At 45.4% G+C, this 16,897-nt stretch overlaps 1 protein-coding gene and 1 pseudogene across 1 annotated transcript; one reads left to right on the top strand and one right to left on the bottom strand.

Moving 5' to 3' along the window:
- Positions 1–4,354: 4,354 nt before the first annotated feature.
- On the bottom strand, positions 4,355–16,882 carry PHF7 (PHD finger protein 7). Its single transcript, XM_022572940.3, is given in 11 exon segments — positions 4,355–5,376; positions 5,597–5,721; positions 6,146–6,262; positions 6,694–6,800; positions 7,368–7,527; positions 7,991–8,115; positions 8,491–8,592; positions 13,390–13,481; positions 13,881–13,933; positions 14,693–14,796; positions 15,974–16,882. Coding segments are annotated over 10 exon segments (1,155 nt in total). The 5' UTR covers positions 14,737–14,796; positions 15,974–16,882; the 3' UTR covers positions 4,355–5,146.
- LOC149748286 (translation machinery-associated protein 7 pseudogene) lies at positions 5,943–15,203 on the top strand (annotated as a pseudogene).
- Positions 16,883–16,897: the final 15 nt, after the last annotated feature.

Below are 16,897 nucleotides of genomic sequence, written 5' to 3'. Positions count from 1 at the left end.
GCCCAGACAGGTCTCAGATGCTCTGTGAGGGACAGACATTGATGGCGCAGATGTCTTCCTGTTTATTAGAGGTGCACTTCAGGGCAGGCCCAAGGAACAAGTTTATACCAAAGACAAGGGGGAGAAGCTCCTGGGCTTCACTCCCTCTGTGGAGGCCTCATGCTGTCACACTGCTCAGAGACCCCAGGGCTACAGGTGGTTTGCTAGGGAAAAGTGAGATTATTTTCTGAAAAACATCAACTCTTTGGTTTATGGCCTGCAATTGCCATGTTGCTTTTTGGAAAAAATGTACAAGGCATGAGACCCTTGCAAATAGCCAACGCCTCTGGAATGGGGCTCCCTGGCTTAGTCTGTTAGGGAGCCTTCTCATACCTAGGAGCCCTTGTGATGCTGCAATTCACCTCCAGTCAGCCTGGAAGCACACAGGGAGCTGACGCTGTGTCCCTGGGGTCAGGGCCAATGGAGGTGCTGTTTCTCATAGCAACCTCCTGCCCTGCCAACAGGAAGTTAGAGCCTTTGAACCACCAACCAAAGTCCCTGATGTCAGAGAGAGAGAGAGAGAGAGAGAGAGAGAGAGAGAGAGAGAGAGTGTGTGTGTGTGTGTGTGTGTGTGTGTGCAGCAGGAGGGTAGGGCAGAAGAGGAACAGAATCATATTACCCATTCCCCTTGGGACTGGCAGTCCCCATTTTTAGGGGTGAGAGGAGGGCAGCTGGGGTTAGGAGGATCACTTTGGGTCTGGGAGACCATGAAGGCAGTCTTATCTGAGGACCTGACCTATGATAGAAGTGTCATTAGTAACATCTATACTAACCTCTAGATATAACAGGAGCACAACTCATGGATAAACTTGAATGGATGTGTTTAGAACAAGTGAATAGCAGTAAGTCCTGTGCAATCCCCAAATAGAAACAAGTTTTCATAAGCCCTTCACAACCTTCCACACCTAAAGGGTTATAATCTTCTTCCTCAACATGCTCACAGTGCCCTCTGGTGTTTGACAGTAAAACATCAGGCTTATGAACGCAGGGGTTGAGCACATCCAACAATTCAGTAGACATCAAACTGCCTCTGCATGTGGGGTCCCGAGCCAGACACCATGAGGGGGAGAAAGGTTAATAAGACAGAAAGGTCCCTTCCCATAAGGGGCTTCCAATCTAGAGGGAGAGACAATTATGGGACCAGATGGAGAATGACATAGGCTATAATAGGGGTATAAGCAGAGCTCAGGGAGAGTGCCTAGGGATGAAGAAGTGGCCCTTATGCTGGATCCATCAGGCTGAGGATAGAGGTTATGGCTCTCCAGACTGCAAAGCTCATGCTCAGGGCCCAGTATTTCAGGGTAGCCATGGCAGAGTGCCCATGGAAGGGCTTAGATGTCCATCTCAGCGGGGGCCATCCTAAGTAAAGAGCTAGCAGATGTTTTATGGCAATTAACAGAAGGGTTAAGGATGGATATGCCAAGCAAAGCAAGTGGATATAGGAAACCATGCAGAGAGAAGGCTTTTGCTGCAGTCCTGTGAGGCACAGGGGTCTGAGCTCAACACTGGCAGTGGGATGGAGAGGAAGGCAAACATTTGAAAAATAGTCAAATTGACCAGAAAGAGGGTGGTTGAGCAGAAAAGGAAACATAAGGAGATTCTGAGGTTTCTGGCCCTAGTTCATGGTTCCCACAAAGGTAAGAATTAGAGGAAGCGGAGCAGGTGCTTTGGGGAATTTTTATTTGATGTCTATTCCTACCCTCCCCAAGTGAACTATATGTTCTAGGTCCTAGGTTATAAAATGGTAATTAATTCTAATAGACACATCATTTGTGAAAACAGGTATTTAAAATATACAAGATGAGGGCTTCCCTGGTGACGCCGTGGTTGAGAGTCCGCCTGCCGATGCAGGGGACACAGGTTCGTGCCCCGGTCCGGGAAGATCCCATATGCCGCGGAGAGGCTGGGCCTGTGAGCCATGGCCGCTGAGCCTGCGCGTCCGGAGCGTGTGCTCTGCAATGGGAGAGGCCACAACAGTGAGAGGCCTGCATACCGCAAAAATAAATAAATAAATTAATTAATTAAATAAAATATACAAGATGAGCCTGGGGCATCTTGTAGTGCCAAAAAGTAAAGAAGTGCTCAAAACCAAACCAAACCAAACCAAAATGAAACACACAATAATGGCAGTATGTGAAAAGGAATAGGAGTCCCAATGGCCAAAGCTAGAACAATCTGAGCAACAAAATAAAGTAGTATTGGATTATAAACCAAAGTATAATATACATATCCATGAGTCCACACTGATATAAATGGTTGAATAAATAAATACGTGGGAGAGGATAGGTAAATCTCCCATGCTGAAGAATTCCAAATAATACATGTAGATAATCTGTCCTTAAAAAGGGAGGGGGCATAAATCCCCACTCATTAATTGTGGGCTGAACAGAGTGGCTTCTTTCCAAAACTTACAGTACATAAAGGGGGAAAAGGAGTAACTTTTTCTGGAAAAACTTGGCAAACACTAACTTGGCCAGATGACCAAGATCAACATCAACAGTGATAAGTCATGTTGATCGTATGTAACTTCAATTTGATGCGATGAAAATGGCACTTTACCTGTGTGGTCTTCCTCCCTCAAACCCATAACTCCAGTCTAATCATAAGAAAAACATCAAGGACTTCCCTGGTGGCTCAGTGGTTAAGAATCCGCCTGCCAATGCAGGGGACACGGGTTCGAGCCCTGGTCCGGGAAGATCCCACATGCCACGGAGCAACTAAGCCTGTGTGCCACAACTACTGAGCCTGTGCTCTAGAGCCCGTGAGGCACAACCACTGAAGTCCGCGTTCCTAGAGCCCGTGCTCGGCAACAAGAGAAGCCACTGCAATGAGAAGCCCGTGCACCTCAACAAAGAGTAGCCCCTGCTCTCCGCAACTAGAGAAAGCCAGCCTGCAGCAACAAAGACCCAATGCAGCCAAAAATAAATTTTAAAAAGAAAAGAAAAGAAAAACATCAGACAAATCCCAATTGAGGGGCACTCTACAAAACACCTGACCAGGGCTTCCCTGGTGGCGCAGTGGTTAAGAATCTGCCTGCCAATACAGGGGACACGGGTTTGAGCCCTGGTCTGGGAAGATCCCACATGCCACGGACCAACTAAGCCCGTGCACCACAACTACGGAGCCTGTGCACTACAGCCCGCGAGCCTCAACTACTGAGCCCACGTGCCACAACTACTGAAGCCCATGTGCCTAGAGCCTGTGCTCCACAACAAGAGAAACCACCGCAATGAGAAGCCCGTGCACTGCAATGAAGAGTAGCCCCCACTCGCCGCAACTAGAGAAAGCCTGCATGCAGCAATGAAGACCCAACGCAGCCAAAAATAAAGTAAATGAATTTATTTTTTAAAAAAGAGAATAAACAATGAACAGGAGGACTTCCCTGGTGGCACAGTGGTTAAGAATCAGCCTCCCGATGCGGGGGACACGGATTTGAGCCCTGGTCCGGGAAGATCCCACATGCCACGGAGCAACTAAGCCCGTGTGCCACAACTACTGAGCCTCCGCTCTAGAGCCCGTGAGCCACAACTACTGAGCCTGAGTGCCACAACTACTGAAGCCCGCGCACCCTAGAGCCCATGCTCTGCAACAAAAGAAGCCACCGCAATGAGGAGCCCATGCACTGCAATGAAGAGTAGCCCCCACTCGCTGCAACTAGAGAAAGCCCACGTGCAGCAATGAAGACCCAACGCAGCAAAAATAAATAAAATTTTAAAAAATGTACAGGTGAGGAAAAATAGTCATAGTGTACCACTTGACTCAGCACTGAAGGTTAATTTAACAAAAATTGTGATGCAATTATAAAAGATGGAAGGAATGAACATGGGAAGGTTTTAAAGGTGCTAGATCTTTATGTAATATGATAGTACGTCAAAAATGTCTAAGATTAATATATCAAGAAATGGCTAAAAAATGTGGAGAGTAGTTGCCTTTAGGGAATAGGACTGGGGGTAGTGAAGGATGAATCAAGAGAGTATTTTTCATTATAATCCCTTTAGTATTTCTTGATTTCTTTTTGAAGTATTATTTTGACCCCCACCGCCTCCTTGTGATTCCAAATAAATCTGGTCAAATCCAAATCACTGTGCACATTCAGATGTAAGTCTCCGGGGGTCAGCAACATTTAAACCAAGTTCGCAGCGAGACCCCGCGAACTCGGCACCTGGCAATGGTCCTGAGTTTCCCCCACTAATCCAAATCCCACAAAATCATTAAAAACAAACAAATGTTCTATTCAATTTATCCCAAGACCTTCTGCCAGGTTTCTGTCCTAGCTGTCTTGCCTAATGTCCTGGCATGGCCCCCTTACCTGAGCTAGAAATGCCCGAGCCACCAGACGGGAGGGTTTGAGTGGAGGTGTGTTAGGGTTAGGAAGGTATGCTGAAGACCAGGCTGCCTGGAGTGAGTGGAGCCCCTTCTGTCTCACGTGAGCACGGCAGTCCCTGGCCTTTGAGTCCAGGGCGCCAAGCCTTGCAATAGTGGCCTATTCTCAGTCCAGTGTGTTCTCCTTTGCTGGCTCACTTTCCTGATGAGATCCTGTGTGTTTATTTGCACAACGATGAAATTTCTGTCCCCGCAAAGTCGATTTATCTGCAAAATACTTCCCTCCAAAGCAACATGTCTAAGTTAAAAGTTCTACACTTAATTCACTGAATTTTATAGAGTAGAAAGGTGCATTTTCCTATTCCTTCACTCTACCCTCCAGATTCCTTAGTATGCTAGATAAATTCCAGAGTGAATGCATAAGGAGACACCAATGGAGAGAAAACTTTTATTTGTATAATAACAAACGTGGGTGAAGTCAGAAGAGGTATATGAGAACAAGATCAAGGTGGAATAATCTTGGTGGAAAAAGAGTAGAAAAGGCCCTCTGGGAATCAGGCAGAAAGAGCAGAGGTGCTCTCAAAGCCACAAATGCATCCTGTGGTTGGCATCAGGACTCTGCTCTGAACTCAGGTTCCCCTGGGACTTCTCTTTCTTTGGTTCAGAGTCTCACTGCTAGCCCCCTTTCCTTGACTCACAGTGCCAAAGTGCTCCCTCCCCCAAACCTGATGGAGGAACACAGCTTTGTACTCAAATGTGCTTGGCAGCGACTAATCAGAAACTGTTACTTGGACTTTTTGCAGCTCTTAGTGATTCTGACACCCTTGGATCGCCAGGAGTGGCCCCTCGTCCTGCAACCAGAGGACTCTGGTTTTTCTAATGAGGAAGAGCCTGGTCAGTCAGTCGAAGAAGGGCCCGGATTCTCTTCCAGGCTGGTGTCTCTGCAAAAATGCCCCCTGGAGTGGAAAGTGCTGTTGCAACAGGGGATGTCACCTGAGTTTTCAGGTGTGTAGTCTGTGGTGAAAGAAAGGTGGGAGAGGCAAACTCGACCCTCTGTCTCTCTCCCAGGCACAGGTCCTTATGCCCCTCCCTAGCCGATTTCCTCCCCAAACTAAAGTACCAACTAAAAGTCCCCATCTGATAGCACACCCTCCTCCTTTCCCAGGCACCATAAGTCCCCCGGACCCCTGACCCCCACCCCAGTTCTGAGACCAGACCACCCCTCCAGTCCCACCTGTGGCTTCAGCAGCAGGCGCACACTCCTCGCACTCCCATTTCTTACAGCTGGATCTGAGAGAGGAGCAGTCCCTATGGGTTCCGTGGGATCCACATGTAGCACACAGAATGAGGCTCCACCTCCTATAGGAAGAGCCAAGGGAGGGTTGTGGGACAAATTTAACACTCACTACCACTCTTGGAATGTTCACTGCAGGCCAGGCCTTTGATGAGGGCTCCCTAGGTATCTTTACTACACATTTTACCCGTGACGGAGATGTGGCTGAGCGCTGATCCCAAGACCTGCCGTCAGGCACAGCCACTCGCAAGGTAGATCGTGGAAGGAACTGGCCCTGAGTGTCTCTCCATGGGGCACAAGGAGAGTAGACCCTGCAGAGAGACCTGTTCACTTGTACATGAGTGAGTCCTGAGCTGATTAAGGATGGGACTCAGCAGCTATGTTCATCCTGAGGTCTGTAGACAAAAGTAAATTTCTTGCGCTTGATAACTGTGCAAGATCTAAGATGGCCCTGATGAGAGATCTTTCTGGCTATGAGGCTTTTCCTACCCTTCATCCTCAAAGCTGTCTCTGCCTTGTTCATACACACAGATGGGGGCATCACAATGCTGATAGAGCTCATACAACTCCGAGAAAGCCCCTGGCTCAAGTTCCCAGGCAGCGTCTCTGCAGTGGGAGAAGAAACAGTGAGTAAAGGACATATAATCGGGTGGTAAAACCTTTGTTCAACAGAACAAAGAAGTTCAACAGATTGCCTGAATACTTTCAGCAAGGCGGGGCTAGTGGCCTGGCAGTGGGAGAGGGGTGAAGCAGATAAGTGGAACACAGGTGTTCCTTAGTTCCACACTGGAATTCAAGAACCCAAGGAATTCTGACCCCCAAAGCACCTTTTTCAGAAACATGCCCACCACCCCTGCTTCACCCTCCCCCCATTTCTTTTTATAATTGAAAAGCTCTCCCTCCACCCTTCCCTCTTCACTGTACATCAGTGCTTCTGCTGCTTCCTCATTCTCTGAACTATCTTCACACTCACCTTCTCTCTAGAAACCTAGGCAACCCACTTCCGGGCTCAATTCCTGCTATAAAGTTTCTACTACCTGTCTGGAATATGAATTCCCATTCTTAGCATTTCTTGAGGAAATTCTTCTCGATTGTTGCAATGTGGACATTTGAAGAAATGCTTTGCTGACGTGTGGGCATATTTCTGTAAGATAAACATGGAAGATAGTGTTTGTAAAAACACTATCTTTGCACACATTCTTCCCACCCCGCACCCTCGTCTCACAAAGAGGATGTTGCTAGGAGAGCTTGACTAAGGGTTACAGGACAAGGAATATGGATGGGCTGAGGAGAGGGCTGCAAATCCAGGCGTCACACCAGGGACCAAAAGCTCAAGAGAGTGCCCAGGAGTGCCTCAGCTGTCATCTCCAGTCATGGGGCCTGGCAGTCCTCGACCCAGTAGGGGTCAGGTACCAAGAATACATGTTTCCCTTTCCTTCAATCCCAGGAAGCATGGCTGATTTTGAGGCTACTTGACTCATTCTAGGATAAACTCATTCGCTCCAGCCATCCTGAGGATTTTGTTCAGTCTAAATCTTATGGTAAAGTCCTACAGGTCAAGGATACCCAGAGACCAGGCTAACTTTCCTCTGGAATCAGTCCTGTATACAGGCCTGCAGCACAGAGCACAAAAGCTGAGATTGCCTGCGCATTCCCAGGGTGCTCAGAACTGGGCCATTGTGGAGGGTCCCCAGTCCAGGGAAAGCCCCACCTGTATGCACTTGCGGTGGTAGATAGTTTGGCTACAGCACGGACTCTGGATGTTTTCAACACTTGCTTGGACTAAGTCTTCGCAGCACAAGACACAGCTTTCATCCCCCACATTCTCCCATCGGATGTCCTGTGTTGGGCGATGTTTCCCACAAAATGATCTGTGGTAGAGTAAATAGACTTGGTTTCTGGTTTGTCACTGATGCAGTTTTCCAGCTGCCCGGCCTAGGAAGGGCAATCAACCACCCAGGCCAGTGTCCACTGAACCTCCACGCTAATGGGGGAGGAGGAGGAGCAGGGCGAAGAACAGCCACATTCCTTCTCATAGCTGCTTTCCCACTGAGCAAAGCTCCTGGGACTGTCTCCACAGCCTCCTGCTCCTGAAAGCCCCACTTAGTTCTGAGCAGCTAAGAACCCCAGCTGTTTGTAATTTAAGGAGGGGATGGGAAGCAAGAAGCAACCCCTGTGAAATCGCCAAGTCAAGATACCGTTTCTCATTATTGAATGGAGGGACAGATTCTCTGGTGAATCAAAACAGGCCCGTGAGAACTGGACTCTGATTTCATGAGATGCTAAATAACAAATTGCAAAAGGGCAGCCCAACTTTCCTCCTTCATCACTCACTTGTACTCTCCAAAAAATTGTGAAAGGCAACCCCTTTCCTGGCCACAAGGAAAATGGAAGCTCCTGAGGCACTGATCCTTCTGGCACTTGATGGCAGCTCCCTTTTTCTTGCACACAAAGCAGATCTGCAAATGAGATCCCAGGCAGTGCTCAGGGCCCCAAAACAGACAGACATTCTGTGGCACATCATTCTACGGAATGGAAATTTTTTGAAGCAACAGCCATTCTTCTTCCTCAGTGGACCTAGAAGCTCTAGGGTATGCCGAAGCTGAGCTCCAAGCAGCACTGAATTCTTTTTGGCTTTCTCAGGATGTTGCTCCCTCTCCTCACTTAGGATACTATACCCTAGAGAAGCATGGAACTTAAGAGAAGGACCAGTGGGAAATTCAAGAGTCCTCTGACTTTTAAACTAGCAACTAGGGAAAAGAATAGAAACAGGGATGATGAGAGGAGTATGAGAAGAGGCCTACCCCAAGGCCCCCATTTCAGGGGATTCTAACCTTCCTAGAGGCCCGGGATGCCTCCTTTTTGATGTCCTCAGGCAGGAATCCATAGAAACCTCTATTGGACTGGCCCCTCTGAGGCAGCTTGCTAGATAGGATCTAGAAGGTCAGCAGAACCAGGCTGTCAACACTGATGATCAGTGAAACAGTGCAGTGGGTGATGACAGGGTAAGAGAGCTGAGAAACAGAGCTTGGTGGAATATATATGCATTTACAGGGTAATTTATTTACTTAACAAGCCCTTACATAGCATAAGTGTTGGGTGCTCTAAGTGCTTTTCAAGTATTAACTCATTTAATCCTTGTAACAACCTTAAGAGGTAGGTACTATCATCATCCCCATTTTATAGGAGAAATAACGTGACAGGATCAAGAGCCCAGAACCTGGGCTCTTACCCACCTTTGTGCTACTCGGCCTTTCATTCACACTGCTTTTGTGTGCTGAGCACTTTGGAGAAACATTCCCTGTGTAGTGACTCATTGTCTGCTCACCACAACCCTGTGATACAGATGCCATTGTGATCCTCATCTTAGAGGCCACTGAGGTGTAGCGCAGCAAGTGACCCGGCTGGGGTCACCCAGAAAGGAGGCAGCAGAGTCGCCTTCACATGTGAGCCCACAGAACCCACACTCTCACTCTCCCGCTGTACTGCCCCTCAGTACAGAGTAAATACTCTTCTCAGAGTGTATTCTCCACAGAAAGGGAAACAGGGCTTTCAAATCTCCCGACTGTAGTCATTCTGCCTTATAGGGGAAGGGGAGGAATTGAACTTTTCTTTAAAAACATACTTTAAAGGACCTTTTGTTTCTGAAAAGCCCCCAAAGCAGAGTCTAGAATGGGAAATCAAGGGAAAAGAAGCTAAACTGTTAGGTACCCATGAACAATGAACGTGGACATACTTTGGAAGAATGTCATACCTGAGCCCCACCCCAAGAAGCTTCCAAAAATATTAAGGAGGGTGCTGGACCTACTGCAGCAGTTACATGTAATATGTAATGGGGGCTGAGGTTATCTTATTTTAACATTATAGAAAAAGTGAGCCTACAAGGTTGGATGACTTGAGGATGCTTGAATTATATCCCAATTAGGCTTAAAACATATCTATGTTAACAGTCTCTCAAGGCTTTAGGACTATATGAGTCCTTTTAAGTATTAATATTTTCTACAATGAACATGTATAATTTCTACAAACAAAAAAATCAGTAGTGAAAGATTAAAAATAATCTAAATGTCCTTTAACAGGAGTTTAATACTTTTTGGTACACCTGTACCATGGAATACCAATTAGCTATTAAAAAAGTGTTCTAGGGCTTCCCTGGTGGCGCAGTGGTTGAGAGTCTGCCTGCCGATGCAGGGGACGCGGGTTCGTGCCCCGGTCCGGGAAGGTCCCACATGCCGCGGAGCGGCTGGGCCCGTGAGCCATGGCCGCTGAGCCTGCGCATCCGGAGCCTGTGCTCCGCAACGGGTGAGACCACAACAGTGAGAGGCCCGCGTACTGCAAAAAAAAAAAAAAAAAGTGTTCTATATGGAAACAGCTCCATAAATATATGAGGTAAAAAAAAGTAAAATACAAAACACTGTGTATAGTATGTTTATTTTATGTTGAAAATGTATATGCTTATAAATGCATTGAAATTAAACAAGACCTGACACCAAAACAAGACAGAACTTACAGGAGTGTAAAAGCACACACCAATTTTTCTCATGAGCATAGATACAAAAATGAAACAAAATATTGAATCCAGCACCATATAAAAAGGATTATACATCATGACCAGGCAGAATTTGTACCAGAAATGCAAGATTAGTTTAACATTAAAGTATTCAATCAATGTAACAAATCACATTCACAAAATAAAGAAGAAAAATCATGATCACCTCAACAGATGCAGAAAAAGCATCTGACAAATTCAGCACACATTCATAATACCCTCAGCAAACCAGAAATAAAAGGGAACTTCTCCAATCTGATAAAAAGCATCTAAGAAAAACCTACAGCTGACATCATATTTAGTGGTGAAAAATTGGATGCTGTCCTCTAATGTTAGGAACAAGACACAATATTCACTCATACAACTTCTTTTCAACACTAGATTGAAGTTCCCAGCTATTACAATAAGGCAAGAAGAAGAATTAAAAGACATAAAGATTGGAAAGAAAGAACTGCCTTTATTCACACGTGATTGTGTACACAGGAAATCCTAAGGCATTTACAAAAAAATTAAAAAATAAAAACTACTGAACTAATAAGTGAATTTAACAAGACTGCAGATACAAAATCAATGTACAAAAATAAATTGCATTTCTGTACACCAGCAACAAACTTGAAATGAAATTTTAAAATACCATTTATAATAGCATAGAAATCACAAAATATTTAGGAATACATTTAACAAAATTTGTGCAAGACTTCTTCACTAAAAAAAAAAAATTGCTGAGATAAATTTTAAAAGACACAAATTAATGGGGAAATATATCATGTCCATGGACTGGAAGATTCAATATTGTTTGTCAATTCTTCCCAAATTGATCCATAAATTCAATGCAATCCCTATCACTATCCCAACAGGCTTTTTTTTAAACAAAAAATTGACAAACTAAATATAAAATGTATATGGAAAAGGAAAGCACCCGATAGCCAAAGCAATCTTGGAAAAGACTGCAGAACAAGACTTAATTTCAAGATGCTGTAAAGCCACAATAATCAAAACAGTGTGGTATTGGTAAGGATCAACACACAGATCTATGACATAAAATAAATCATCCAGATCCACAGATACATGGTCAACTGATTTTGACAAAGGCACTGAGGTAATTCAATGGGTAAGCAAAGATTTCTTGGGACACACAAACAAGCACTAACCATAAAAGGAAAAACAGATAAACTGGACTTCATCAAAATTAAAAACTTTTGTTCTTCGAAAGACATCATTAAGAAAATAAAAAGCCAGGGGGAAGGGGCAGCAGGCACCATGTTGGGCCATGAAGGTGGCAAGAAGAAGTCCTTGAAGCAGCCCAAGAAGCAAGCCAAGGAGATGGGCAAGGAAGATGAGGCACTCAAGCAGAAAAAGGAGGAGGAGCAGAAGAAGCTCGAGGAGCTAAAAGGGAAGGCTGCGGGGAAAGGCCCCCTGGCCACAGGTGGAATTAAGAAATCTGGCAAAAAGTAAGCTGTTCCTGAAATTCCTTGGTGGTCCAGTGGTTAAGGCTTGGCGCTTTCACTGCCATGGGCCCGGGTTCGATGCCTGGCCAGGGAACTAAGATCCCACAAGCTGCACAGCGTGGCCAAAAAATAAGTAAAATAAAATTTTTAAAAAGTAAGCTGTTCCTTGTGCCTGAGGCAATGATGATTCCATTCCTGTTTAAACATCTGGATTCCCTGCCATAACATCTGTCACCACCTATAGCTATAGCTTGGAACCTTTTGTACATTTAAGAATAAATTTTTGTAAAAAAAAAGAAAATCATACAGTGGCTCATCTTGTCTATAGTTTTTCTCAGCCATTTTCTACCTTAGCTATGAGATCTGCATAAACCCAGCACAGAATCCTGCCAAAGTGTGTTCCTAAGTCCTTGTTCTATCCTGAATTCTATATCACCTGGAATGAAACCAACTCATTTGAAAAATAAAAAGAAAATTAAAAGGCAAATCACAGACTGGGAGAAAATAGTAAAAACACACATCTCTGAAAAAGGATTTGTAGCCAGAATATACCTGTGCCCCCGGCAATGGAAGTGCAGAGTCTTGACCACTGGACTGCCAGGGAAATCCCAAAACAACTCAACTTCTAAAATGGACAAAATATTTGTACCTACACTTCACAAACGGAAACATGTGAATGGCCAATAAGCACACAAAAAGAAGCTCAACATTTTAGGTCATCAGAAAAATGCAAATTAAAACAGCAGTGAGATACCAAAACACACTTAGTAGAATGGCTAAAATTAAAAAGACTAACAACAACAAGTTGGGACAAGAATATTGTGCAAACAGAAATCTCATAAATTGCTAGTGGGATTGTAAACTGGTACAACCACTTTGGAAAGTGATCTGTCAACTTCACACAAAGTTAAACATAGTTAGTAATTTCACTCCTAGACATTTGCCCAAGAGAAGTGAAAACATGTTTTCACACAAAAAATTGTACGTGAATATGCGTAGCAGCTTTATTCATAATAGCCCCCAAATGAAAACAATTCAAATGTCCATCAGCAGGTGGATAAATAAGCAAATTATAATATATTCATACAACAGAATATAACTACACAATAAAAAGGCACAAGCTACCAACGCATGCAACATGGATCAGTCTTCAAAACACTGTGTTGAGTGAAAGAAGCCAGACACAAAAGAGTACAAATTGTATGGTTTCATTTATATGAAGTATAAGAATAGGCAAAAGTAACCTACGGATCAGAACAGTGATCACCTCTGAGGGAACTGACTGGAAGAGGGTAGGAGGGAATTTCTGGCCTGATGGAAATAATTATTTTGATGGGGGTAGTGTTTACATGGGGACATACTTTATATCCCCATGATATATGAGTTTATCAAAACTCATCAAACTGTATTCTTAAATGGGTACATTCTATAGCATACAAACTATACTTAATTTTAAAAGAATATCAGGAAAAAATAGCTGGAAGAACTGTTGGTAGAATTTGCTGCTGGGGAGAGGGAGAAGGACTGGGACTACTACTAGGGGAAGAGACTTTCTATTGTACATACTTTATACTGTTAGGATTTTACACCAGGTACACACATTACTTTTCAAAAATTAGATTTTAAAAGAAAAACAAGCAAACAGGGCAAAGGATCTGAGGCTGGATGCAAAAACAGAGCACAGACTGTACAGCAAAGCCATAGGACATTCAAAGCAAAGGGGGCCCTATACTCACAAGACAGAAATAATGCACACTGAGATTGTCTTTCTGAAGAAATTCCCCTAATTTTTCGGGATCCCCAGGTTCTTGAAGGCATAGCCGGCAAACTGGAAGAAAGGATGTTAGGAATTCATTTTGGGAGCATAACGATCTAAGCACAAGGAGGAGTACAGTACTGGGAAGAGGGTCATTTTGACAAGGAGGAGGTTGGGATGAAGTGTTATTTGATATCAGTTAGGTTTTCATATAATTTTAGCCACATCTGACGGAGTTGGCTGCAACTGCTCACTGAGATAAAAGATATACTTTTATCTCAAGTGGCTTTAATTAACTTGTTCCTTGAACTTTGGACATGACATTTAAAAATTACAGTCTCTGAGTTCTTCAGGATCTTAGAGATTCTGGGAAGGAACTGACAGTGAGAAGAGCAAGTTTGCTGCCCTACACAAGTGGCCTTTGCTGAGGTCGGGAGGCAGCAGCCAAACAAAACCTCCAGTCTTTCTTACCAGGCCCTGAAGAAGGCTTCCTCTGGGTTACTCTTCTTGTCCTGGCAGATTTTCTATACAAGAGATGGAAAAAGTACAAGGTAGTCTTTGAGGATCCTGTATGGCATCTCTTGTAACATTTCCCTCAAAATGCTATCCATGGGTCTGATGAAGGACCAAAATAGCTAAAGACTAAGACATCAGTTTTCTTCTTCCCTTTCATATTTTTTGAAAGCACAAAACGTGCCCATGGAATTATGTGAATTAAGTGAGATCATAGCCATCTTTCTGTTCTAGTGCCTCTATTGCCTGTGTTGACTGAATGAATGCAAGAACAAACCCCCTTTTATTCTTTTACTGTTTCTCCTGTCACCTACCCTGAATCTCAGGTGGTACCATGTTCACAAGGCATAATAAAATGATACTAAAATTGATTAAGAATTTCCTATTGCTAGGCAATATTCTTGGCTCTTTATATGTATTAGCTCAGTGAATCTACAGAATGTTCTAAAAAGTGGGTGCTATTATTATGCATTTTCCAGATGAGGAAACTGAGGCCTAAAGAAATGAAATAACCTGTCCCAGGTCACCTAGTTAGCAAGTGTTAGAGCCAGGATATGACTCTAGGCAGAAGGGCTCCACAGCCAAGACTTTGCCAGTAGGGACATCCCTGGGAGGATAGGTTACTGGGCAGCTTCCCAGGGACCACTGGTGTATGCTTCAACACTAACCAACCTTAGCCTCCAAGACCAAGCAAAGGAGACAAAAAATGAAGCATATACTACAGGCCATTGGACAATTTCTCCCAAACTCTCTTAAGTTGCCTACTCTACCTCAATCTTTGATGTTCCTTCTTCTTTCCTTTTATAGTCTTCATTTGCTGCTGCCTATCTTGAATTCTTCTATACTATAATGAGAACAGTACCGGCTCTTCCAGCTATAAAAATAAACAAGTCAGCAATTAATTCTACATTTGGTTATCAAGTTCCACAGGGTCAAAGCAACAGTGCGCTTCACCTCCCCATCCATGTGACAGAATAAAAGCGACACGCCCAGTATCAATGCCAGTAATAGCCAATAATTATTAAATCATGCCCAGAACTGTTCTGGGCATTTTACATTTAACTCGAAAACCCCCCTGGCAATAGGTACCATTTTATCCCTATTTTCAAGATGACACTGAGGCACAGAGAGGTCACACAGAGGCACTTGCTCAAGATCACAGTTACTGATACACCACAGCGGTATGAGAACTTGGAACTATTGCTTGAACTGGCTAACTGGTTCTTTGTTCTCTTTGTGCCTACTAAATGTATGAGGTAGCACTCAGGAAAAATGCCTCCTTCTGCCCCAAGTTTAAGTTCCTTAATTCCACCCAGGAAAAGCTAGATTAGGTAGCTCTTTCCTGGGAAAAGGAGCCTGTGAGATTCTGGCTGCCTAAAGCGAGAACTCCCTCTAGTGAGAGCCAAGATATAACCCTGACAAATCACCCCTTGGCTCCTATTGCTTCTTTTCACCAGGCTCAGATGATCACTGAGGTCTGGCCTATTCTCAGCCTTCCTCTAGATGTGAACCAAGGTTAAAAGGCCCAGAAGTGGAAAAGACACCCTGCCACTCCTCCCCCGACCAATGTCAGCTGGCTATAAATTCAGTTTTCATTGGTTAAGGGGGAAATCCCTGAATGGGAAGGGGGACAAAAGAAATAAAAAGCACTCCTCTGAAGGAAGGACTGTGTCAAGTCAGGGGAGAGGAGAAGGATAGCATTTCTTAGGAGAATTGAGTGAATTAAGTCAGTCCAGGGACACACACTCCAGTACCCATGTCCTCAGACCACAGCTGGAGAGCATGAACATCTTTAGGGACTGTCAACTACTCTGCATGAACGTAACTACTCTGGCAACTAGCTGTTCTGCAAACTAGGGCTCCATCTCCTCTTCTAACCCATGAGTTGCATTTGCATTGGTAATGACATTTGATGGCTTTTTACTCAACAAAAGCACTTGGACAGGCTGGAAGAGGAGACAGAAGGGCGTGCACTAGGGGATCCACTTTAGCTGGCTACTGAACAGTTCCGAGTCATTGGGGAAATCCAGATCTAGCAATAGAAATAAAACCTTGAAACGTCAGTTCTTTGAATCGCTGGACCAAGACGTTCCTTGAGCAGGATCCTGCGCACAGTGGTAGTTACAGGAAGACGCAAGGATCTTCAAAGCATGCGAGGAGGACGTTGCAAATGCTGGCTTCCACAAGCTGCTCAGTCTGAGATTTCCTAACCGAGCGGATGCTCCCTTGAAACGATTACCGAGTTGTTTCACTGGGTAAGTGCTGGGTAAAACTTGTTGAGAAAGTTAAAAATAAATAAGCGTGTTCGGCCCCGCCACCGCAAGAATAAACAATGATTTATTTGGAAAATACGAGTCGGTGTGGCCACAACCATCCCCCGGAGGTAACAGCCGAAGAAGGGGCTCAAGGAGCATCCCGCGGATGCCAGACCAGGCTCATGTCGCGCCTGCCGGGCTGCTGGTGCGAGGCCGGGCCGGAGGTCGCCTCAGCCGCTCACTCCTCACGGTGGCGCACGGGCGGCCGCTCCCGGCCGGGGCCGCCCGCCCAGCTATCGCCCAGGGCGCCGCTGTCCCGGAGCTTTATTCGTTGCCGTAAGCCGTGGTAGCTACCTCACGGGCCGCCGCCCCGCGCGGTGACTGCGCCTGCGAAGGGAGTGACAACGCAAACGGGGACTGGGTCACGAGGACTGCGACCCACAGAGACTGCAGCCGCTGGGAGCACAGCGACGCTGACGGTTGCGTAGAGTGGGACCGCTAACGGTAGCGCGCTAACGGCCGCGCGCCTGCCCCGCCCCTTCTCGCGCCACCCGCGCTCTAGCTCCGCCCCGTCCTCTCGCCCTGCACTCCCGCGCGAGTTCGCCGGCGTCTGGAGTCGAAACTGCAGAAGACAAGGCCAGAGGCGGGGCGGCGATCGTCGCGCAGAGGTGACGTAGTGCCGCCGGCGCGGGCGGGTGACGCGACGGGGCCCGTTGTCTG

Source organism: Delphinapterus leucas, chromosome 10 (genome assembly GCF_059928025.1).
Source record: "Delphinapterus leucas isolate spDelLeu-1000000601 "Yukka" chromosome 10, BTC_Dleu_Yukka2, whole genome shotgun sequence".
In the NCBI taxonomy this organism is placed as follows: Eukaryota; Metazoa; Chordata; class Mammalia; order Artiodactyla; family Monodontidae; genus Delphinapterus; species Delphinapterus leucas.
This window is presented reverse-complemented; position numbering and strand designations above follow the sequence as displayed.